At 45.6% G+C, this 25616-nt stretch overlaps 1 protein-coding gene across 3 annotated transcripts in view; it reads left to right on the top strand.

Moving 5' to 3' along the window:
- The window catches only part of ccdc74 (coiled-coil domain containing 74), a 72234-nt gene extending 51761 nt beyond the window's left edge, over positions 1-20473 (top strand). For all 3 annotated transcript variants that reach the window (XM_078226776.1, XM_078226777.1, XM_078226778.1), the window contains 5 exons: positions 8993-9134; positions 9918-10125; positions 11082-11182; positions 11747-11803; positions 20184-20473. In XM_078226776.1, coding sequence (XP_078082902.1) covers positions 8993-9134; positions 9918-10125; positions 11082-11182; positions 11747-11803; positions 20184-20319 — 644 coding nt within the window. In that variant the 3' untranslated portion in view covers positions 20320-20473. The remainder of the gene's footprint in view (positions 1-8992; positions 9135-9917; positions 10126-11081; positions 11183-11746; positions 11804-20183) is intronic.
- Positions 20474-25616: the final 5143 nt, after the last annotated feature.

Genomic DNA, 25616 nt, shown 5'->3' on the forward strand with positions numbered 1-25616 from the left:
GACCTTATCGAACGCCTTGCTGAAATCCATATAGACCACATCCACCGCTCTTCCTTCGTCAATGTGTTTGGTCACATTTTCAAAGAACTCAACCAGGCTCGTAAGGCACGACCTGCCCTTGACAAAGCCGTGCTGACTACTTTTGATCATACTAAACTTCTCTAAACTTCTTTATTTTGCAGGGAGTGATTATGCGGATAACCTTCTGTTCAAACTCACTGAATTCCAGTCAGTTCATATTTGTGTAATAATACAAAACAACAAACATGCTACATTAATGGTTTTTTTTGCTAGATTTTAAACATACAACCTTTCACTGCTTTCCTGTCTCTGATCATGCCCCCAGCCTCCGCCAGACCAGATTTGCCTTACTGTTATCTAACTCAATAAACTTGACTGTCTTTTCATCTTCTGGTCCTTCACAACCCGGAAACAAGGCTTTTGCCAGCTCTTGCTGAGTGCCCAAACCGCCTGTGGTGAACCATTGTTGGTTACCACCAGGAGTGCTGAGCCATGGTTTGGCCAGCACTATGAGTCTGTAGATATGTTACTGTTGGGGTTAGGGTTGGGCTGTTCTACCTGTTTATATAGTCCTATGGTACACTCCAGTTGGCTCCGCCTTCCGGGAGAGGTATATAGGTCACTGCTCTGCCTGGTGACCCTTTAGTCTGGGATTGTATATTGTATATAGTAGCTCCGTTATTGTTGGTAATAAAAGCCTTTATTTCCCGGGTACATCCAGCCTCCCGTGTGATTTATCGCACATCAATTTTATTACCAACAAAATTTTTTTTGACAAAAACAAAAGAAAACCATGGAGCAAATGCTGAAACCCGAACGGCTTACGTTGGTTCCACGTGCGGCGGGAGCGTCGAACACTTTCGACCATTGGTTGAAGTGTTTCCAAGATTACCACGACGCCTCCACAGCGGTTCAAAACGACACCGACAGACTGCGGGTCCTCCACGCGAGGGTAAGCGACGCTGTATACCTAGCGATCCGTGAGGCCCAAGACTACAAAGGGGCCATCGAGCTTCTCAAAAAGCGATACAACAAACCGCCGAATGAGATCCATGCTCGACACCTTCTAGCCACTCGACGGCGGCAGCCCGGCGAAACGACGGAACAGTACCTGTGTGAACTTCAGCAGCTAGCCAGAGCCTGCAACTGCAAGCCAGTGTCGGCAGCCCAGTATATGAGCGACCTAGTTCGAGAAGCGTTCGTGGCGGGAATCGGCTCGTCGTACATTCGCCTTCGGCTGCTAGAGCAAGGTAACCTCGACCTCACTATAACCGTAGAATTAGCTGACGCTCTAGAAACGGCCTCCAAAAGTCTGGAGATGTACCCCGATGACCGCGTGGGGACATTGTGGCAGGTGCAGCCGCAGACTCCACTTTATTCAGCGGTTTCGAAAAACTGCGCGATTGCGTTCCCAGCCTCGGACCTGACGACGGCAGCAGCTCCAGGAGGTCCGCGGTGTTACTTCTGTGGGGGGGTGAAACACCCTCGGCAGCGATGTCCAGCTAAAGCGGTATTGTGCTCCGCCTGTGGCAAGAAGGGGCATTATTCCAAAGTCTGCAGGACCAAACCACCCTCCAAACATAGCAGTGCAGCGTGTGATTCCCCGGAGCCGGTCTCCTTGTCTTCTGCGTCTTCGAGGTCTTCCACCACGTGCGATTCCAGAGCGTTGCCATTCCTAATGACGGAGTCGCAAGACACGTGCGACCTGCAGGGGCCGCCATTTTTGGCGCCATCGACCACGTGCGACCTATGGGGGCAGCCATTTTGGTCGGCACCAACCGCAAATGACCAGCAGGAGCCGTCATCAACCAGCTCAGCTGCCTGCAGTTGCACCCACGATCCAACGGTGGCGTCAGTCATCCTGGACCAGGCCAAGCCTCCCAGACTCGACAAGTCCATGATGGACGTACAGGTAAACGGACGCCAGATTTATTGTTTGTTTGACAGTGGGAGTACGTAGAGCTTCATTCACCCTGACACCATGAAGCGGTGCGGTCTCCGGATTCGGACTGTCAAGCAGACAATTTCGATGGCATCAAGGTCCCGGTCTGTCACCGTGCTAGGGAGCTGCGTGGTCAACCTGACGGTGCAGGGCACGGTTTACAAGAGCTTCAGGCTCCTTGTGTTACCGCACCTTTGCGCGCCGATACTCCTAGGACTAGATTTTATGGCCCACCTGAAGAGTGTAACCCTGCAGTACGATGGGCCACTCCCTCCGCTTTCAGTGGGAGCACTGCAGCCTCTAAATTGCCCAAAGCGCTCCACATGTAGCCTCTCAACGCTCAGGATTACCCCACCCGCCCTATTCCAGAATCTCGTGCCAGGCTGCAAGCCCATCGCAACAAAGAGCAGGCGTTACAGCGCTGAGGATCGGATCTTCATTCGATCTGAAGTTCAGCGGCTCCTCAAGGAGGGGATCATCCAACATAGCGCTAGTCCATGGAGAGCACAAGTAGTGGTGGTTAAGAATGGGAACAAACCCCGGATGGTCATAGACTATAGTCAGACCATTAACAGATACACGCAGCTGGATGCGTATCCCCTCCCGCGCATATCTGACATGGTCAATCAGATTGCGCAGTACCAGGTGTTCTCCACCATTGACTTGAAGTCTGCTTACCACCAGCCCCCCATTTGCCCAGAGGACCGAAAATACACGGCCTTTGAGGCGGATGGTCGTCTGTACCATTTTTTAAGGGTTCCCTTTGGTGTCACGAATGGGGTCTCGGTCTTCCAGCGTGCTATGGACCAAATGGTGGACCAGAACGGGCTGCGGGCTACCTTCCCGTACCTGGATAACGTCACCATCTGTGGCCACGACCAGCAGGACCACGATGCCAACCTTCTTAGATTCTTACATACTGCATCTCGCCTGAATCTGACCTACAACAGGGAGAAGTGTGTGTTTCGCAAGCGCCGCCTAGCTATCCTCGGATACGTGGTGGAAAACGGGGTCCTCGGCCCTGATCCAGACCGTATGCGTCCCCTCCTCGAACTTCCCCTGCCCACTAGCAGAAAAGCACTGAGAAGATGCTTAGGCTTCTTCTCATACTATGCACAGTGGGTTCCCAATTACGCAGACAAAGCCCGTCCGCTCATCAAGTCTACCTCCTTTCCCCTAACAACAGAGGCTCCCTTAGCCTTTGCAGGAATAAAAGCCGACATCGCGAAAGCCACGATGCACGCTATTGATGAGTCCATCCCCTTCCAGGTGGAGAGTGATGCATCTGATTTCGCCCTGGCCGCCACACTTAACCAGGCGGGCAGGCCCGTCGCCTTTTTTTCTCGCACCCTCCAAGGCCCTGAAATTCGGCATTCTGTGGTGGAAAAAGAGGCCCAGGCCATTGTGAAGGCCGTTCGGCATTGGCGCCATTACTTGGCGGGAAAACAGTTCACTCTGCTCACGGACCAGCGGTCCGTGGCGTTCATGTTCAACGGGTTAAGATCAAGAATGATAAAATCTTGAGGTGGAGAATCGAACTCTCCACCTACAATTATGATATCATGTACCGTCCAGGGAAGCTCAACGAGCCCTCGGACGCCCTGTCGCATGGAACATGCGCTAGTGTGCAGGAGAATCGATTGCAGGCTCTCCAAAATGACCTCTGCCATCCGGGGGTCACTCGGCTCTTCCATTTTATAAAGGCCCGGAGTCTACCCTACTCGGTGGAGGATGTCAGGTCCATAACTCGAAGCTGCCAGGTATGTGCTGAATGCAAACCGCACTTCTACCGACCTGACAGGGCACACCTCATTAGGGCCACTCGTCCTTTTGAAAGACTGAGTGTGGACTCCAAGGGCCCCCTTCCTTCGACAGATCGGAACGTGTACTTCCTCAATGTGATTGACGAGTACTCACGATTCCCTTTTGTCATTCCCTGTTCTGATATGACCGCTGCCACGGTTATCAAAGCATTACGGGATCTTTTCACTCTGTTCGGTTACCCCTGTTATATCCACAGTGATAGGGGCTCGTCGTTCATGAGCGACGACTTGAGGCAATACCTGCTCTTAAATGGGATTGCCTCTAGTAGAACCACGAGCTACAATCCTAGGGGTAACGGGCAGGTTGAACAAGAGAATGCTACAGTCTGGAAGGCTGTCTTATTGGCGTTGAGGTCTAAAGGTCTTCCAGTCTCCCGTTGGCAAGAGGTACTCCCTGATGCGCTCCATTCCATCCGCTCACTCCTGTGTACGGCAACCAACGCTACTCCTCATGAGAGAATGTTTTCATTCCCTAGGAAGTCTTCCTCTGGGACCTCATTACCATCTTGGTTGATGTACTCAGGACCTGTCCTCCTGCGGCGGCATGTTAGGACCCGCAAGTCCGACCCTTTGGTTGAACAGGTCCATCTCCTCCACGCCAACCCTCAATATGCCTATGTGGCATATCCTGACGGGCGAGAGGACACGGTCTCGATTCGAGATCTGGCGCCTGCAGGGGGCTTGGAAACCCCAGTCGCTCCCACACCCCCAGTTAGGGACCCCCCGACCATTATCTCTTCTCCTGACACGGCACGGGCAGTATCGGGACCACCACTTAACCCTCTTACTCCCGTGTACAGCTTGCCTGAGTCCAGGAGTTTGTCGCCACCTCGAGGCGTGCTCGAGCCCAGCGGATTGTCACCACCTCGTGGTCTACCGGCCCGTGAGGAACTGGAGGAGCTACTGGACACCGCCTTGGAGAGAAGGTCACCGCGATTGCCTGAACCGGCGTCATCGCCGGTGTTGAGGAGGTCGCAGAGACGGTGCGGTCCCCCAAAACGATTGAACTTATAGACAGATGAACAGTTGTTCTGTTTTTTTTGTGCCCCGCCGGCCTTTGTTTTTAAAGGAGGGGTGAATGTGGTGAACCATTGTTGGTTACCACCAGGAGTGCTGAGCCATGGTTTGGCCAGCACTATGAGTCTGTAGATATGTTACTGTTGGGGTTAGGGTTGGGCTGTTCTACCTGTTAATATAGTCCTATGGTACACTCCAGTTGGCTCCGCCTTCTGGGAGAGGTATAAAGGTCACTGCTCTGCCTGGTGACCCTTTAGTCTGGGATTGTATATAGTAGCTCCGTTATTGTTGGTAATAAAAGCCTTTATTTCCCGGGTACATCCAGCCTCCCGTGTGATTTATCGCACATCACCGCCCACCATTTTGGATGTGAGGTGTCTATTCACGGCTGAGTCAGGCTAATAAATTATTTATTTGTAATCTTTGGGGGAACAAAATCAAAACCTAGCTTGTTAGCATTTTAACAGATAGTTACCTTGCATTCAATGTAGTTTTAAAACCAATTGGGAATACACTCTAATTTTTAAAGGCAACTTTTTCAAAGAACAAAGAAAATTACAGCACAGGAACAGGCCCTTCGGCCCTCCAAGCCTACACCGACCATGCTGCCCGACTTAACTAAAACCCCCTCCCTTCTGGGGACCATATCCCTCTATTCCCATCCCATTCATGTACTTGTCAAGACGCCCCCTAAAAGTCACTACCGTATCCGCTTCCACTACCTCCCCCGTCTACAAGTTCCAGGCACCCACCACACTGTGTAAGAAATCTGCCTCGTACATCTCCTTTAAACCTTGCCCCTCGCACCTTAAACCTATGCCCCCTAGTAATTGACTCTTCCACCCCGGGAAAAAGCTTCTGACTATCCACTCTGTCCGTACCCCTCATAATCTTGTAGACTTCTATCAGGTGTCCCCTCAACCTCCGTCGCTTCAGTGAGAACAAACCAAGTTTCTCCAACCTCTCCTCATAGCTAATGCCCCCTATACCAGGCAACATCCTGGTAATCTTTTCTGTACTCTCTCCACATCCTTCTGGTAGTGTGGCGGCCTAACTAAGGTTCTATAAAGCTGCAACATGACTTACCAATTTTAAAATTCAGTACCCTGGCTGATGAAGGCAAGAATGCCGGATGCCTTCTTGACTACCTTCTACACCTGCATTGCCACTTTCAGTGACATGTGTACCTGTACACCCAGATCTCTTTGCCTATCAATACTCTTAAGGGTTCTGCCAAGGAATAATTTGATTAGGGATAGTCAGCACGGTTTTGTGAAGGGTAGGTCGTGCCTCACAAACCTTATTGAGTTCTTTGAGAAGGTGACCAAAGAGGTGGATGAGGGTAAAGCGGTTGATGTGGTGTATATGGATTTCAGCAAAGCGTTTGATAAGGTTCCCCATGGTAAGCTTTTGCAGAAAATACGGACACATGGGATTGAGGGTGATTTAGTGGTTTGGATCAGGAATTGGCTAGCTGTAAGAAAACAGAGGGTGGTGGTTGATGGGAAATATTCATCCTGGAGTTCAGTTACTAGTGGTGTACCGCAAGGATCTGTTTTGGGGCCACTGCTGTTTGTCATTTTTATTAATGACCTGGATGAGGGCGTGGAAGGATGGATTAGTAAATTTGCGGATGACACTAAAGTCGGTGGAGTTGTAGACAGTGCGGAGGGAAGTGGCAGGTTACAGAGGGACATAGATAAGCTGCAGAGCTGGGCTGAGAGGTGGCAAATGGAGTTTAATGCGGAAAAGTGTGAGGTGATTCACTTTGGAAGGAGTAACAGGAAGACAGAGTACTGGGCTAATGGTAAGATAGAAACATAGAAACATAGAAAAACTACAGCACAAACAGGCCCTTCGGCCCACAAGTTGTGCCAAACACATCCCTACCTTCTAGACCTACCTATAACCCTCCATTCTATTAAGCTCCATGTACTCATCCAGGAGTCTCTTAAAAGACCCTATTGAGTTCGCCTCCACCACCACTGACGGCAGCCGATTCCACTCGCCCACCATCCTCTGTGTGAAAGACTTACCCCTAACATCTCCCCTGTACCTACCCCCCAGCACCCTAAACCTGTGTCGTCTCGTAGCAGACATTTCCACCCTGGGAAAAAGCCTCTGAGTGTCCACCCGATCTATGCCTCTCAACATCTTATACACCTCTATTAGGTCTCCTCTTATCCTTCATCTCTCCAAGGAGAAGATACTTGGTAGTGTGGATGAACAGGGGGATCTGGGTGTCCATGTGCATAGATCCCTGAAAGTTGGCACCCAGGTTGATAGGGTTGTTAAGAAGGCATACGGTGTGTTAGCTTTTATTGGTAGAGGGATTGAGTTTCGGAGCCAGGAGGTTATGCTGCAACTGTACAAAACTCTGGTGCGGCCGCATTTGGAGTATTGCGTACAGTTCTGGTCGCCGTATTATAGGAAAGATGTGGAAGTGTTGGAAAGGGTGCAGAGGAGATTTACCAGGATGTTGCCTGGTATGGTGGGAAAATCGTATGAGGAAAGGCTGAGGGCCTTGAGGTTGTTTTCGTTAGAGAGAAGAAGGTTAAGAGGTGACTTAATAGAGGCATACAAGATGATCAGAGGATTAGATAGGGTGGATAGTGAGAGCCTTTTTCCTCGGATGGTGTTGGCTAGCATGAGGGGACATAGCTTTAAATTGAGGGGTGAGAGATATAGGACAGATGTTAGAGGTAGGTTCTTTACTCAGAGAGTAGTAAGGGCGTGGAATGCCCTGCCTGCAGCAGTAGTGGACTCGTCAACATTAAGAGCATTCAAATGGTTATTGGATAAACATATGGATGATATTGGAATAGTATAGATTAGAGGGGCTTTAGATTGGTTCCACTGGTCGGCGCAACATCGAGGGCCGAAGGGCCTGTACTGCGCTGTAATGTTCTATGTTCTATTTACTGTATATTTCCTATCTGTATTAGACCTTCCAAAATGCATTTCCTTGTCTGGATTAAACTCCATCTGCCATCTCTCCGCCCAAGTATCCAACTGATCTATATCCTGCTGTATCCTCTGATGGTCCTCATTGCTATCCGCAAATCCACCAACCTTTGTGTCGTCCGCAAACTTACTAATCAATCCAGTTACATTTTCCTCCAAATCATTTATATATATCACAAACAGCAAAGGTCCCAGCACTGATCCCTGAGGAACACCACTTGTCACAGCCCTCCATTCAGAAACGCACCCTTCCACTGCTACCGTCTGTCGTCTTTGACCGAGCCAGTTTTGTATCCACCTTGTCTCTGATCCCATGCGACTTCACCTTCTGCACCAGTCTGCCGTGAGAGGCCTTGTCAAAGGCCTTACTGAAGTCCAAGTAGACAACATCCACTGCCCTACCCTCAATCATCTTCGTCACTTCCTCGAAAAACTCAATCAAGTTCATGAGACATGACCTCCCCTTCACAAAACCATGTTGTCTCTCACTAATACGTCCACTTATTTCCAAGTGGGAATAAATCCTGTCTCGAAGAATCCTGTCCAATAATTTCCCTACCACTGATGAAAGGCTCACCGGCCTGTAATTACCTGGATTATTCTTGCTACCCTTCTTAAACAAAGGAACACCATCGGCTATTCTCCAATCCTCTGGGACCTCCCCTGTAGCCAGTGAGGATACAAAGATTTCTCTCAAGGCCCCAGCAATTTCCTCCCTTGCCTCTCTCAGTATTCTGGGGTATATCCCATCAGGCCCTGGGGACTTGTCTATCTTAATGTTTCTCAAGAACCTTAATACCTCCTTTTTGATCTCAACATGACTCAAACTATCTACATATCCTTTCCCAGACTCATCATCCACCAAATCCTTCTCTTTGGTGAATACTAACGCAAAGTACTCATTTATTACCTTGCCCATTTCCTCTGGCTCCACGCCTTAAATACTTTGTGGGAAAATGGTTAAACTGGCAAAATGTGACAAAGGACACTTAGCCAATTCTCTGACCCTGACTGCAGTGTAAACATATCCTCACAACAATGCATGTCAAGCCCTTTGAATAGGAAACCAGTGCTTTGTAGCTTGAACTATTAAGCTACTTTTAATTGTTAGTCCCGTTTTTGTATGGTGTTTCATTCAGTGTTGTGTGATGATAATTTGCTGCAATAATTTATGATAAACAGATTGGTTTGGACTGTAACTGATCTCAATGTATTCTTCTTGTAGGCAGAAAGCATCCTCAGAAAGGTAACCAGCGTCGAGCTGTCCTGCAGGAAGACCGGGTCAAGGAACAGAGGACAGCACTGAAAGAACCACAGAAGCATAGCTCTGCTCGAAGAAAGCTCTCCACCGAGACAGCTAACAGGAGGTACAGTGTTGCACATGAAGTGTAAGAGGTTTCCCTGCTCTGCAACCTGGCTGGCTCTCTAATCCCACAGTCAACCCCTATAGTTAGTTACATTTAAGTTCAGGGTGAGCAACATTCAGGGAACATTCCCAGCCTTTTACATATCAAACCTCATACTGAGAACCAGAGATTCGCAAAACCTCCACGATATAATTATTGAGGTTTGTGCAGTTGCAGCTGTAATCACAGCCGAGTTAAACCACAGGAAGTAGTTGATGCCAAAACATTGAAAGTATTCAAGAGGCAGCTAGATATAGCACTTGGCTGATGGGATCAAAGGTTATGGGGAGAAAGCAGGATTAGGCTATTGAGTTGGACAATCAGCCATGATCATGATGAATGGCGGAGCAGGCTCGAAGGGCTGAATGGCCTCCTCCTGCTCAATCTTCTATGTTCACTGTGCTTCAATTAATCACACTTTACTGCATCAATGTGGAACATTTGCCCCAATTTCCCACACTTGGCATCCTGTAACTGATCGAGTGAGATTGCCAATAAATGTTAGATTAAGGTCAGTTTTGTGCTGTGCAGCCAAGAACAGGATGGAGAAGAACTCCATCACTTCATTAAAAACCTGTCTGTTTGGATGAGATTTGAACTCGTGTCCCAATGCTGAATGATCCTAATAACACTCGCCAACTCCTAGAAATTCAAATTTCCCAATACCTGGAGGTAAAATCTGAAACGGTCGCGTTTCTTCAAGGTAAATTGTTCTTTACATCAACAGTGATTTATCTGTTCTAGGAGCAGTGGGACTGAAGGCTCCCAGCAACCTGCATTACCTGTGCTGACTCTTCAACCAGAATTAGATCAAGCACAGATGTTCATTACATCGCTCACTCCACTTTTGATCCAGATCGATCCTTCTGGGTCACCTCGGGCTCCGACATTGCAGGAATGTGCAATCATCGTCCAACACTTGCACAACACCAGCAGCCTACAGTCTCAGGAGGTAAGAATGTCACCGTTTATGAGCTTTCAAACCTGATATTCTCCTTGGGTTCAGCACCACTGTACACTCTTGTTAGAGGACCTCATGTCATTATGACTCAGTGCACCTTTACCTTCTACCTCAGTAACTGCAGCTTACTGGAGTACATCACATTGTACCACATTTTCCTCATTCTCAGCTGGTCACTATTACACTGAGGCTCAGGCTGTAAACTAGTGAAGCAGATAAATGAACAGCAATTACAAACTGTGCTATTTCACAGAAGGTATCTGTATCTAAGATAACTCATTAGATGGGGATTGAGTCTGGGACTGTCTAGTAACACAGAAACTAGAAGCAGGAGTAGTCCATTCGACCCTTCGAACCTGCTCCGCCATTCATTTTGACCATGACTGATCATCGAATTCAATATCCTGACCCTCCCCCCCACTTCCCCCTTGATTCCTTTAGCCTCTATAGAAACATGGTACAGGCTTGTTTTACCAACTCGGCCAACAGGACTTTGATTATTTGTTGAAAAGAGGGACATATTGCTGAAGCTTTTCCTCTCTTCCCATCAGGACAAATGCAAAAATACCAAATTTCAAACAATCACAATTTAAAAAGTATAAGTTGTCGTGTTTGTTTGAAATTTGGTATTCTTGTGTTTGCTCTGATGAGTGTGAGATGAAAAACTTCAGCAGCATGTCTCTCCTTTCACAACCAAATGACTTATATTTGTATAAAGTTACATTTTAGTTTATGCAGCAACAGTGTAGTCTCACTGAACTAGTTACATTAGCATCATCCAAACCTAATCCTCTTCTGGATGCTTTACAAATGATCTATACTGAAAGACAGGAGTACAGCAGGCTCCCAGGGACAGGGAATGAATAAACCTGTTAGCCTCAGACTCTCTTCCTGTATTGATTACCCCACTGTTTATATAATCATCCACATTCAATGCTCTCTCTTAGCTCCTACGCTTGAAGACGAGTTTGAAAGATCTGCTGTACTCCAACAAATGGACCCCGGATGCCTACCTCCTTGCCAAGGCTTACCTAGCTGATCTGAGCCAGTGAGTGGAAGCAATGTTTATTACAGACTTGTGGGAAGTACAATTCTGTTTTGTAACTGGAGTAGGAATAGAGGGATTCTCCCTTGGGATCAAACAGAGCAAATGAGAATTGATACCTGGACTATGGGCATTATACCCCACATGTAATTTTCAAATCCTCACATTGTCTTTACTACAGGCCTGTTTTTCACATTGTCGTGTAGCTTCTTATTCAGAAAGTTATCATAAAGTCTCAAACCACTGCCAATTTGTGATTGGATACAGACTGTAACCAATTCCTAAATAGCTTTTATTATCAGGTTGGGTCTAAGTTTCAGCAAGAGTTCTGTAAAAGTCTCCAGAGCGCATTTTGCTTCCCTGCAGCCTAATAAGACCTTTCTGCCAGGAATCATCTGGTGGGAGGTCACACAATGGGAGTGCAATGTGTTGGGCAAAAAGAAAATAATTGAATCATTTGTCCCCAATAAGAGCTATTCAGGGTGGAATACTATTAAAATAATGAAGAAAGTGAAACAGTTCAAGGCGAGGGATTGTATCGAGGTTTAACTTTGTTTTTCCTCCCAGAGAACGGGATGTTGTGCAACTGTCTAAAGTGCCTTTGAAAGAACTACCTAAAAAACTGTAAGTTTACTGAACCTGCATCCTTCACATGTTTACTGGCAAACAGTGAAAACACTAAAATACCACTGGAGATAGAGAACAGATTTCCTATTTTACGTGTAACACTGAGCAAAGTCATAACCAACTCAGACAAAGCAGATTTAACATAAACAGGGAATTGAGTGCAGAGTCTGGAACAGAGGACATATACCTTGACTGCAGCCTGATTAAAAGTATACTGGAGGCTGTATTGCTGATCTGGAATGCATCAACAAGAAAGGAGTTTGATAATGTTGGAATGTGAAGCCCTGCCTTCCACTCCCAGTCCTCCCGTGTTCAGTGATCCTGCTCTCGCAGCTCATACTGAGCTCCCACACCTGATGCCCAGCTCGTGTTTGGTGTCTATTGTGTTCCTCCTGAGAGTATTTCAGCACACACAGCACAGCACACGATTGCTTTTAGAGCTGCCCACTTATCATCATTCTGCTGCCTTGGTGCTGTCACATCATATGCATTTCCACAAACCAATTTCAGGCTGAGAGCTGGACTGTGAGCGTCCAATAGGCTGTTCCCCATGTTCCCGTCATGGGCTGGGCTGCCTGGGCAGCAGCAGGAGCTGGCATAGTGTATGGGGATAGTTTAAAGGGAAATAATCAAATTAAAAAGAAACACTGTCCGTGGTTGGTGAAATCCCTTTCCTGGGATTTAGTGTGTTGGGGGACTCATGCTGCCATCACAGACCACATCTCACAGAGCAAACATTACTAACTGCAGGAATTATATTTGTGATGTGGAGATGCCGGCGTTGGATTGGGGTAAACACAGTAAGAAGTTTAACAACACCAGGTTAAAGTCCAACAGGTTTATTTGGTAGCAAAAGCCACACAAGCTTTCGAGGCTCTGAGCCCCTTCTTCAGGTGAGTGGGAATTCTGTTCACAAACAGAACTTATAAGACACAGACTCAATTTACATGAATAATGGTTGGAATGCGAATACTTACAACTAATCCAGTCTTTAAGAAACAAAATAATGGGAGTGGAGAGAGCATCAAGACAGGCTAAAAAGATGTGTATTGTCTCCAGACAAGACAGCCAGTGAAACTGCGTGGACCTGCAGAGTTTCACTGGCTGTCTTGTCTGGAGACAATACACATCTTTTTAGCCTGTCTTGATGCTCTCTCCACTACCATTGTTTTGTTTCTTAAAGACTGGATTAGTTGTAAGTATTCGCATTCCAACCATTATTCATGTAAATTGAGTCTGTGTCTTATAAGTTCTGTTTGTGAACAGAATTCCCACTCACCTGAAGAAGGGGCTCAGAGCCTCGAAAGCTTGTGTGGCTTTTGCTACCAAATAAACCTGTTGGACTTTAACCTGGTGTTGTTAAACTTCTTACGGAATTATATTTGCCCATGTAAAGAGGTCTAATTGTGCTGCATACATGTGTAAGCTGACAGCATTAGCTTCTGAGCAAGGGGCTGGAGCCTCTGCTTTTACTTTAATAACCTTCCCCTGATCCCAGCTCTTTGTGAAGATGTGCTGATGTCAGAAGTGGGGAATGCTGACAGGGAAGGACAGGTACTTTTGGATCCATTTCATTTTGTAATTAAAATGTGGCTGCCAATAAAATCACTGAGTATTGTTGAGAATCATTTAGAAACCTAAAACAGGAAGTGTGGAACAATGTGAAACATCAGACCCAGGGCAGTGGGACCTGATAACTAATGGTTGTGTTGTGGTCTCTCTCACAGAATGCCTGCTGGGGCACAAGTTCCTTAATCACAAAGCATTTTCTTATCTCATCCCAGCTTCTTGCATGGGTCCAGACAGACTATCTGACCTTGGGGGGGAAACACGATCAAACCCAGGCTTATTTACAGTCAATATCCTCACAAGTGGACCTGCTCAGGAGGGTATCTTTACTGACTAGTTGCAAGAACAAGGACTGGTCTATACACCCCCCTCCGGCCCCAATGGAAGCACTTACAGCTGTATTATCCTAGCTGCAATCAGGTCAGGAATCAGACTGTTAACCTTAGATGTGTTTGTGTAATGCTATCCCTAAGCAGAGTGCCCTGTTGGACTTTTACAGAATAATGCCATATATCCAGACTGCCCTGCGGTGGAGGTATTTACACTTATACATACAGCGTAGAAACAGGCTATTCAGCCCACCATGTTCAGGCTAGCTCTCTAAGAGCATCGCATCTAGTCCACTCCCCCACCTTTTTCCCCATTGCCTTGCAATTTTTTCCTTTTCAGATAATTTTGCAATTTCTTTTTGTAAACCATGATTGCCCCTGCCTCAGGCCGTGCATTCCAGTTTCTAACCACTCACTACGTGCAAAACGCTCCTCAGGTCACCTCTGGTTCCTTTGTCCATCATTGTAAATTGGTGTCCTCCAGTTCTCGACCGCCTGCCAACGGATCAGTCTCTTCCTGTTCTACTCTGTCCAGACCATTCATGATTTTGAACACCTCTATCAATGGAATGGAAGTCTCTTATCCCTAGAGATTCTCTCATTCTCTTCAATGTCTTCACGTCCTTCCTGAAGAATTGGACAGTATTCCAATACAGACTAACTGAACCAGTATTTTCTAAAGATTCACTGTATCTTCTTTGCTTTTATATTCTCTGCCTGTATTAATAAAACCTGGATGCCTTATTAACCGCTTTCTCAATCTGCCCAGCACCTTCAGTGATTTGTTCACATTTACCCCCAGGTCCATCTGCTGCTGCCTCCCCCCAGCCCTCCTTTAGAATTATATCCTTTGTTTTTTTGCCCTTCTTTGTTCTTCCCAACAAAAGAAATCACCTCACACTTGTGTACATTAAATTTCACTTGCCACATATCCACCCATTCCGTCAGCCTGTCGCTATCCTCTGGAGGTCTATTACTAACTTCCTCACAGTTCACAGCATTTTCAAGTTTGATGTCATCTGCACTGTACATCCACATCTACAGGCCAGGAAAGCAATGATCCCAAAACCAATTCTGGGGGAATCCCATTATAGACATTCCTTCAGTCCAAGAAATTGCCATTTAGCCCTACTCTGTTTTCTGCCACTCAGCCATCTTTGCCCTCATGCTGCCACTGTCCCTTTTACTCCATGGGTTTTGATGACAGGCATTTTATATAAGGCACTTTGTAAATTCTTTTGAAGTCCATGTGCACCACATCATAATGCCATTAGTTTCAACCTGATCATGGATAACGATAGATCTGGTCCTCGGGTTGAAGTTCTGAACTGGAAAAAGGCCAAATTTGATGAAATGAGAAGGGATCTGGGAAGTGTGGATTTGTGAGACTTCTTAGTGTGGATTGGCACAGGCTGTTCTCTGGTAAGGATGTAAATGGAAAATGGGAGGCCTTCAAAGGAGAAATTTTGAGAGTGCAGAGTTTGTATGTTCCTGTCAGGGGTAAGGGCAAAGTAAATAGGAATAAGGAACCTTGGTTCTCGAGGGAGATTGTAACACTGATTAAGAGGAAGAGAGTGTTGTATGAAATGTACAGGCAGCAAGGAACACATCAGATGCTCGAGGAGTATAAAAAGTGCAAGAAGCTACTTAAGAGGGAAATCAGGAGGGCTAAAAGAAGACATGAGGTTCCTTTGGCAGACAGAGTGAAGGAAAATCCAAAGAGCTTCTATAGGTATGTTAGGAGCAAAAGGATAGTGAGGGATAAAATTGGTCCTCTTGAAGACCAGAGTGGTAGACTGTGTATGGAACCAAAAGAGATGGGGGAGATACTAAATGGTTTTTTTGCATCCGTATTTACTGAGGAAACGGGCATGGAGTCTACGGAAATAGGGCAAACAGGTAGGGAGGTCATGGAACCTTTACAGATTAAAGGGGAGGAAGTGCCCGCTGTCTTGAGGCAAATCAGAGTGGATAAATCCCCAGGACCAGACAGGGTATTCCCACAGACCTCGAGGGAAGCTAGTGTTGAACTTGCAGGGGCCCTGGCAGACATATTTAAAATGTCAGTATTCACGGGGGAGGTGCCGGATGATTGGAGGCTGGCTCATGTTGTTCCGTTGTTTAAAAAAGGTTCCAAAAGAAATCCGGGAAATTATAGGCCAGTAAGTTTGACGTTGGTGGTGGGCAAATTATTGGAAGGTGTGATAAGGGATAGGATCTACAAATATTTGGATAGACAGGGACTTATTAGGGAGAGTCAACATGGCTTTGTGCGTGGTAGGTCATGTTTGACCAATCTATTAGAGTTTTTCGAGGAGGTTACCAGGAAAGTGGATGAAGGGAAGGCAGTGGATGTTGTCTACCTGGATTTCAGCAAGGCCTTTGGCAAGGTCCCTCATGGGAGGTTAGTTAGGAAGGTTCAGTCGCTAGGTATACATGGGGAGGTAGTAAATTGGATTAGACACTGGCTCAATGGAAGAACACAGTAAGAAGTTTAACAAAACCAGGTTAAAGTCCAACAGGTTTATTTGGTAGCAAAAGCCACACAAGCTTTCGGAGCTGCAAGCCCCTTCTTCAGGTGAGTGGGAATTCTGTTCACAAACAGAGCATATAAAGACACAAACTCAATTTACATGAATAATGGTTGGAATGCGAATACTTACAACTAATCAAGTCTTTAAGAAACAAAACAATGTGAGTGGAGAGAGCATCAAGACAGGCTAAAAAGATGTGTATTGTCTCCAGACAAGACAGCCAGTGAAACTCTGTGGGAGTTACAAATAGTGTGACATGAACCCAATATCCCGGTTGAGGCCGTCCTCGTGTGTGCGGAACATGTGTGTGTTCCGCACACACGAGGACGGCCTCAACCGGGATATTGGGTTCATGTCACACTATTTGTAACTCCCACAGAGTTTCACTGGCTGTCTTGTCTGGAGACAATACACATCTTTTTAGTCTGTCTTGATGCTCTCTCCACTCACATTGTTTTGTTTCTTAAAGACTTGATTAGTTGTAAGTATTCGCATTCCAACCATTATTCATGTAAATTGAGTTTGTGTCTTTATATGCTCTGTTTGTGAACAGAATTCCCACTCACCTGAAGAAGGGGCTTGCAGCTCCGAAAGCTTGTGTGGCTTTTGCTACCAAATAAACCTGTTGGACTTTAACCTGGTGTTGTTAAACTTCTTACTGTGTTTACCCCAGTCCAACGCCGGCATCTCCACATCAATGGAAGAAGCCAGAGAGTGGTTGTGGAGGATTGCTTCTCTGAGTGGAGGCCTGTGACTAGTGGTGTGCCACAGGGATCGGTGTTGGGTCCATTGTTGTTTGTCATCTATATCAATGATTTGGATGATAATGTGGTAAATTGGATCAGCAAGTTTGCTGATGATACAAAGATTGGAGGTGTAGTGGACAGTGAGGAAGGTTTTCAAAGCTTGCAGAGGGATTTGGACCAACTAGAAAAATGGGCTGAAAAATGGCAAATGGAATTTAACGCAGACAAGTGTGAGATATTGCACATTGGAAGGACAAACCAAAGTAGAACGTACAGGGTAAATGGTAGGACTCCGAAGAGCGCAGTTGAACAGAGGGATCTGGGAATACAGGTACAGAATTCCCTAAAAGTGACGTCACAGGTGGATAGGGTCGTAAAGAGTGCCTTTGGTACATTTGCCTTTATAAATCGGAGTATCGAGTATAAAAGTTGGAGTGTTATGGTAAGATTATATAAGGCATTGGTGAGGCCGAATTTGGAGTATCGTGTACAGTTTTGGTCACCTAGTTACAGGAAGGATGTAAATAAGGTTGAAAGAGTGCAGAGAAGGTTCACAAGGATGTTGCCGGGACTTGAGAAGCTGAGTTACAGAGAGATTGAATAGGTTGGGACTTTATTCCCTGGAGCGTAGAAGATTGAGGGGAGATTTGATAGAGGTGTATAAGATTTTGATGGGTATAGATAGAGTGAATGCAAGCAGGCTTTTTCCGCTGAGGCTAGGGGAGAAAAAAACCAGAGGGCATGGGTTAAGGGTGAAAGGAGAAAAGTTTAAAAGGAATATTAGGGGGGGCTTCTTCACGCAGAGAGTGGTGGGAGTGTGGAATGAGCTACCGGATAAAGTGGTAAATGCGGGATCACTTTTAACATTTAAGGAAAACTTGGACGGGTTCATGGATGAGAGGGGTGTGGAGGGATATGGTCCAAGTGCAGGTCTGTGGGACTAGGCAAAAAATGGTTCGGCACAGACAAGAAGGGCCAAAAGGCCTGTTTCTGAGCTGTAATTTTCTATGGTTCTATGGTCCTAACGGCATTACCCTCATCAACTCTCTCTGCTGTTGTAAAGCTCAATAATGAAACATGATTCACCCTTAAATCAGTGCATTAAAATTCTCCATTATAACACGATATTTTTAGACCTTTCTGTAATTTACCTGCAAATTTGTTCCTGTATATTTTTCTGACCCTTTGATGGCCTTTAGACCCAGCAATATAATGGTACCCCTTAACTCTAACAAAATAGATTCTATCCTTGTCCTTTCTGGGATATCCTCCCTCTCCAGCATTGTAATGTTCTTAATCAATAGTGTCATCCCTACTTTTTTTCCCTATCTTTCTTGAACACATTCTATCAGGAATATTTAAAAGCTGCTCGTGTCCTTTTTGAAACCAAGTCTCCATTATTGCCCCAGCATCATATTCACTTGTGGATTCACACACCATTTCAGTATACTTAATTTACACCTTATTGCATTCTCTCTTCAGTCTGACCCCAACAAAAGCCTCTCCTCTTCTATTGTTCTATATCTTCTTCTACTGTTATTTGTCTCTCCCAATTATTTCTGCACCTTGTTTTTCCTCTCTAATGTTACCTTCTGGTTTCCATGCCCCTGCTAAGTTGATTTAACCCTTCCTAATAGTACCAGCAAATCATCTTGCAAGGACATGGTCCTGGCTTTGTTCAGGTACAACCTGTCTGGACTTCACAGATCTCATCTCCCCAGGACTGGTCCCAATGTCCTAGGAATCTAAAGCCCTCCCTCTTGCATCATCTCACCAGCCACATATTCATCCGCTCCATCCTATTTCTCTACTCACTAAAGATGACAGGGAATAATCTGGAGATTATTGCCTTTGAGGTTCTGCTTGCCAGTTTCTTTCCTAATTCCCTAAACACTGTCTGTAGGACCTCATCCCTCTTTCTTCCTCTGCTGATGGTGCTGATTTGTACCATGACTGCTGGCTGTTCACCATCCCCCATCAGAATGCTCTGCACTGCTCAGTGATATCCTTGATCCTAGACACCAGGCAGGCAACATAACATCTTAGATTACATCTGCAGAAACACCTATTCCCCAGACTACTGAATCCTCTTCCACTATTGCTTTTTCAGTCTTCCTCCTGGTGTATAGCTGAACCAGCCATGGTGCGGTGGACTTTGTTCTGGCTGCACTGTCCAGGGTAACAATCACTCTGTGCTCTTCAGAACTGAATACTGATTGGAGAGTGAGATGCACTAAGGGCGTTACCTGTTTTGTCCTCCATGACTGCCTGGCCACTCACCTATTTCCTCTCCTACTGCACACCGTTAAAAGCTGGGGTGACACATTCAGAAAAGTGGTATCCATGTAGCTGTCACTTCAGTGATGCCTGCTGCTGCTGACGCTCTGAAATCCAGAGCTTATGCTTCTCCAGCTGAAGATGCTTCCTGGAGTTCCCACATGTTCCAGGATGTGCTCTCACAGAACTGAGAAGCTCTGTCAATCCTGTTCATTACACAGATTAAACAGAAATAATCTAGATTTACAAAAACTTGTATATAATTTTTTTTTTTACCAATTACCCTTCCTTGTACTAAGGATATTTTATCTTTCATTAACTCTGATCCCTGACACACTCTGCAGTCCTGAACTCTTCCAGCTCCACCTTCCTCACCTCCAGGAGCTCCGAACAATCACTTTCCTCTTGTCCTATAATGTCACGCTTGTTTTCTTTTTACTTGTTCAGCCAGTTTTTTGATCCTCCCAGATACTCTTTTAGCTGTTGGTCTCTGACTCTGTTTCCTCTCAGGCTCACATTCTTAAACCAAGGTATTGTCATACATCCATCACCTTGATCTAGGTTTGAGGAGGAAGCGAATGTGAAATATCTGGTTAATCTGCTTTGTTAACTCAAGTCATTTGGATAATAAACCACAACCTGAAGTGTAGTGTGTCTGAGATATAGGTGCTAATTGTACTCATGTACCAAGGACCCCTCCTGCGGAGGTCACAGGCAAATCATTACCCTCAGAAAAACAAGGTTGAAAGTTGCCAGTGACCTGTTTCTGTGCTATGAATGCTACCTGAGCACCTGTACTTAGACCCATGTACGTATGACAAGATTTAGTTTGCTGGGAGATCACAGATCCTGTGATTAGTCCTGAGTTAGACAAGTGTTTTTTAAAAACTTATCCTCAGAGACTTGTGCTCTCATTCCATAGGCCTGAAATGATGCTGCCCACAGCCGACAGAGTCATTCTCCCTGCGCTGAAGCAGACAGTGGGGAATCGAGCCACAGAGCGACAGAGGCGACTGCAGGCTGTGCAGAAGAACCGCTATCGGAAAGTTCTGCTGTAGCACTCTCACAGAAGCTCTATGGTCACTAGATGTATACCTGCACTTAATAATCTGAAGCACATGCACTCTGTGGACTTTGGTGTGAATGGACTGACTGTGCATTTGTTCTACAGGGGAACCTGCTTTACTATGCATTAAAATATTCCTTAAACTATCCCCACTTACTATCTTCTACATGAATATGAATGGGCGAGGAGGGGGACTGGTGATATGCAGATACCCTCCTGTAAGCAGGTGGAAGGTAGTGGCAGCCATCGAGGAGCACTGGCCTATTGGGCAGCTCAGGGCCCCGGCCTGTGTGAACACGAATCCATCTGAAACCAGCCTGGATAGAGCTGGGCAGTTGAACCTAGTGTTGGCTCTGAGAGGGAGAGCTGTCAGATCATGCTGTACTCCAGTAGTGGTGTGCATTCATTCTGGATTACATGCTATTCGAGCCAGATTCCCTTTTAAAGGGAAGAACGTTCTTTCCTCATTGCTTGCTCTGTGAAGGATGATTTAGAATATGGAACATAGAACATTACAGCGCAGTACAGGCCCTTCAGCCCTCGATGTTGCGCCGACCAGTGAAACCAATCTAAAGCCCATCTAACCTACACTATTCCAATATCATCCATATGTTTATCCAATAACCATTTGAATACTCTTAATGTTGACGAGTCCACTACTGCTGCAGGCAGGGCATTCCACGCCCTTACTATTCTCCGAGTAAAGAACCTACCTCTAACATCTGTCCTTTTTTTCTCACCCCTCATGTTAGCCATCACCATCCGAGGAAAAAGGCTCTCACTATTCACCCTATCTAATCCTCTGATCATCTTGTATGCCTCTATTAAGTCACCTCTTAACCTTCTTCTCTCTAATGAAAACAACCTCAAGTCCCTCGGCCTTTCCTCATACGATTTTCCCACCATACCAGGCAACATCCTGGTAAATCTCCTCTGCACCCTTTCCAACGCTTCCACATCTTTCCTATAATGCGACGACCAGAACTGTACGCAATACTCCAAATGCGGCCGCACCAGAGTTTTGTACAATTGCAGCATGATCTCCTGGCTCCGAAACTCAATGCCTCTACCAATAAAGGTTGACTGTCACTCAGAGTAATTGCTGCTTCAGCTGCAGTAAGAGGCTGAGGTGGGGCTGGAATCCACAGGCTCTTACAGAATTGGTATACAGGGAATAATTACAATGAATGTCAGTGGCTGAACAGGTACAAGGTCCTCCATTACACAATGGACTCCATTCCGTCAATGGGTGATTTTGGAGACATGGCTGCAGGGAACTACATTATCAGGTGCTAGAGCTGTACAGGCAGAATGGGGAAATTTGTTGGGTAACGGTAGCCTTAGTAATTGTGAATGAAATCAGTTCAATTGGAGAGGATACAAGAGGAGATTTACAAGGATGTTGCCTGGATTGAGTGGCATGCCTTATGAGGATAGGCTGAGGGAGCTCGGTCTTTTCTCCTTGGAGAGACGAAGGATGAGAGGAGACCTAATAGAGGTATATAAGATGTTGAGAGGCATAGATCGGGTGGACTCTCAGAGGCTTTTTCCTAGGGTGGAAATGTCTGCTATGAGAGGACACAGGTTTAGGGTGCTGGGGGGTCGGTACAGGGGAAATGTTAGAGGTAAGTTTTTCACACAGAGGGTGGTGGGCGAGTGGCATCGGCTGCCGTCAGTGGTGGTGGAGGCGAACTCAATAGGGTATTTTGAGAGACTCCTGGATGAGTACATGGAGCTTAATAGGATGGAGGTTATAGGTAGGTCTAGAAGGTAGGGATGTGTTCGGCACAACTTGTGGGCCGAAGGGCCTGTTTGTGCTGTAGTTTTTCTATGTTCTAAGTAAGCAGACAATGAAGACTATTATAATTGAGAAGTAGAAGTGGAGTAAAATTGCAGCACAGCTGTGAAGTGATAGATTGTATAAATGCAGAGATTAGACAATTGTGTAGTAATGGGAGGGTAGTTTTAATGGGAAATTTTAACTTTGGTATAAGCAGCCTAGCATATGCCAGGAAGTTTGTGAATTTTTTTTGTGGCGATAGTTTTTTTGCAACGATATTTCCCAAACACTAACGAAGGAAGGTGTGCCACATTATAGTTAGTGATCAATGGTTAACAGCCTAACGATGTGAACACTTATCTAAGAGCAGTCATCATCTGCTCAAACTGAACAGTGATTGAAAGGGAGAAATGTGAAACAGTTGCTCAGATTCTTGCTTTTGGTCACACTGCCTTCAATGGGATGTGACAGACACAATCCACATTGTGTTAATGGGTAAAATAATAGATCATCAGTGGGAAATATACAGTGAGCAGTATAACTTGGGACAAATATATTAGACTTGGAAGGAACACAATGTAAATTTACCAGAATAGCTGGACTGCAACAGTTAAATATTCAAGGAAAGATTACACAAACTAGGGTTATAGTGTCTGGAATTTAGAAGGTTAAAGGGTGAATTGACTGAAGCTCAAGGTATTTAGGGGAACTGATAGAAACTACTTTGATGGGTCTAGGAGTTTAGTCTAAGAATTAGAATGAGATACGAGTGAAATTAAGAAACATACACAAATGCTAGAAGTTTGGAACTCTTGAAGCTAGATCAATTACTATTTTAAAATCTGAAATTGATAAAATTTATTAATCAAATGGATTAAGGGACGTGGAATTTGATTATGGATCAGATGTGTTCAGATTGAATGGCTGAATAGCTAAACTCTATGGAATCATAGAGGTGGTGAGATTTCAGGCAGTGTCTGGCACATTTCATTATGTATCCATCATGTTGGGAGATGATTACAGCTGGATATAACCTATTATATCAGGGTGCAGTGATTGCAGGCACACGTTCTCCCATTATATTAAGAGTTGATCAAGGGTATGTTGGGGTGATTACAGGGCTCATTCGCAGGACATAGGCACAGAAGGATCTCAGAAGTGGGGGGAGGGGAGATAAGACTTTCCTCCCTTCAAACCTGCTCCATTACTCTATTCACTTGGTTAATCATCTACCTCAATTACACCTTCCCTCGATTCCCCTCGTATCCAAAATGTATTGTTATCTTGAATACACTCAGTGACTGAGCAGCCACAGCTCTATGCCAAAGATTCACAACCCTTTAAATTGAAGAAACTTCTAAATGTCTGACCCCTTATTCTGCCACTGTGACTCTGTTTTAGTTTCCACAGCCAAGGGAAACATTTTCTCAGCATTTACTCCGTCAAGCTCCTTGAGAATTTTATTTGTTTCATTAAGATCACCTTTCATTCTTTTAAACTCCAGAAAATATGGGCCAAGTCTACAAGGTTTCCCTCATACCAGGAACTAGACTCATGAGCCTGGGTTGCATGCCCAATTATGTCCTTGTACAAGATCAAAACTGTACACTATACTCAACTGTATACATGTGCATATTTAAGGCTGAGATAGATTTTTGATCAGTAAGGGAATCAAGGATCACAGGGAAAGGGCAGGAAAGTGGGCATGAGGAATGTCAGATGAACCATGCTCCTGTTGAATGTTGGAGCAGGCTCGAGGGGCTGAATGACCTACTCCTGTTCCTAATTCTTATGGTCTTCTAGGTGTTGCTTCACCAAGTCGTCAACTAATTGTAATGAAATTTCACATTTAATGTTTACTACAAAGGTATTGGAGCAATGCTTCCCAAAGGTTTTCCCACTGTGACCCCATTTTAATTCAAACCCAGAACAATTAGAGTGAGGAAGGGGTGGAGAGAGTTGTTGATGGGTCCAGAATGTGGACATTTCTGCCCCTTTGCTGAGGTTTGCTAAAACAGTTGTACATTAGACAGAAAGGGCCACAAACACATCCTGACATCAGGCAGGTGACCTTCTGCCTTAAGGAAAGCTGTGATGAAAAGTTCATGTGGGCAGTGCTAGCTTTCAGGATTTCAGTTCCCTCCGCTTACTGATGGGGGACTGACAGTCTCCCCAGAAAATGACAAGAAAGATAATTCTGACCATTTGTGCAGTTTGTGCTGATTGTCTGATGAAGATCGTGGGACATTCTGAGTTGTCCAAATTCTACTGGTGCCCCAGACCATTTGAAATGAGACAAGAGATATTTAAAATGGTAACATAAGAAATTGCAAAAGATTGAAACCACTCTGACCCATAAATTCAGCAATATATTCCAGAACTCCCAGGTAACATCAGGGATTGGCCAAATCCCTATAAATTCACTGCAGCATCCAGTACTGCAATTTAGGCTGTTTCGCAGTCAATTTCAATTTTAGAATTTGTAAAAACCAAGTAGACGATGAATAATTGTCCAATCAATGGGCTGTGATTCCCCTCTCAAAATATCATCTTCCCCATGTTTAATCCATATTGTGAAGTGGCTGCTGTTTTTCAGTGATCGGATAGCTGCTTGAGAGAAGGGCAAGTTGGCCTGCTGCAGCGTTTAATTACTTGCAGATGTTCTGAACAGCTGGGGTACCGGTACACAAATCACCGAGATATTCAAAAGAGCAACACTTGTAGAAAAATAATCTGACACCTACCAGTTTTCAGGCTCTGTTGGGGGCATTGATCAGGCCTTAGAGCTCACTTCATTAAGACTAAAGCAAGAAAATATTTGTGTACCACATGGAGATGTTCAGTGCTGAAGCTAGGACTGTCCCATCTGAGCCTGCTCCATTGCTGCTATTGTTGCCTCAGAAATCATGAGCCCAAATGCTCGTTCCATGCTACTGGGGATCACAGCTCATAGAAAAGTTACTGCGCAGAAAGAGGCCATTCAGCCCACTGTATTGGCACCAGTCAAGAGAAAAAAGAAACAAGCTGTTCATTTTAATCCCACTTTCCAGCACCTGGTCCCACAGGCTACAGCATTTCAGATGCAGATCCAGATACCTTCTAAATGAATTGAGCATTTCAAATGCAACCACCGACTTAGGCAGTGAAATCCAAACACCCACCACCCTCTAGGTCAGGGGTCTCCAAACTACGGCCCGCAGCGGGCTAACATCTGGCCCGCAGCCAGTGGGGCGGGACGGGATTCCCGTTGCCGAAAACACTCCCGCATCTGGAACCCCGCCACTGACTCAGGATCCGGGCGCGGGGACGGAAGCCACAGGCCAGACATTTGCTGCCGCTCCGCGCGGTATGATGGACCCGCCCTCTTTACCGGCCTATTGTCCAATCAGAGCTGCCGTCCTGTGACTGACAGTTCATTAAACGAATCAGCAATTGAGACATCTGTTATCCAATTGCCGCTCTGCATTGACTGAGTGACAGCTGCTTTATCCAATCCGTAAGCTCCATCT

The sequence above is a fragment of the Mustelus asterias genome, chromosome 13 (genome assembly GCF_964213995.1).
Source record: "Mustelus asterias chromosome 13, sMusAst1.hap1.1, whole genome shotgun sequence".
Classification (NCBI taxonomy): domain Eukaryota; kingdom Metazoa; phylum Chordata; class Chondrichthyes; order Carcharhiniformes; family Triakidae; genus Mustelus; species Mustelus asterias.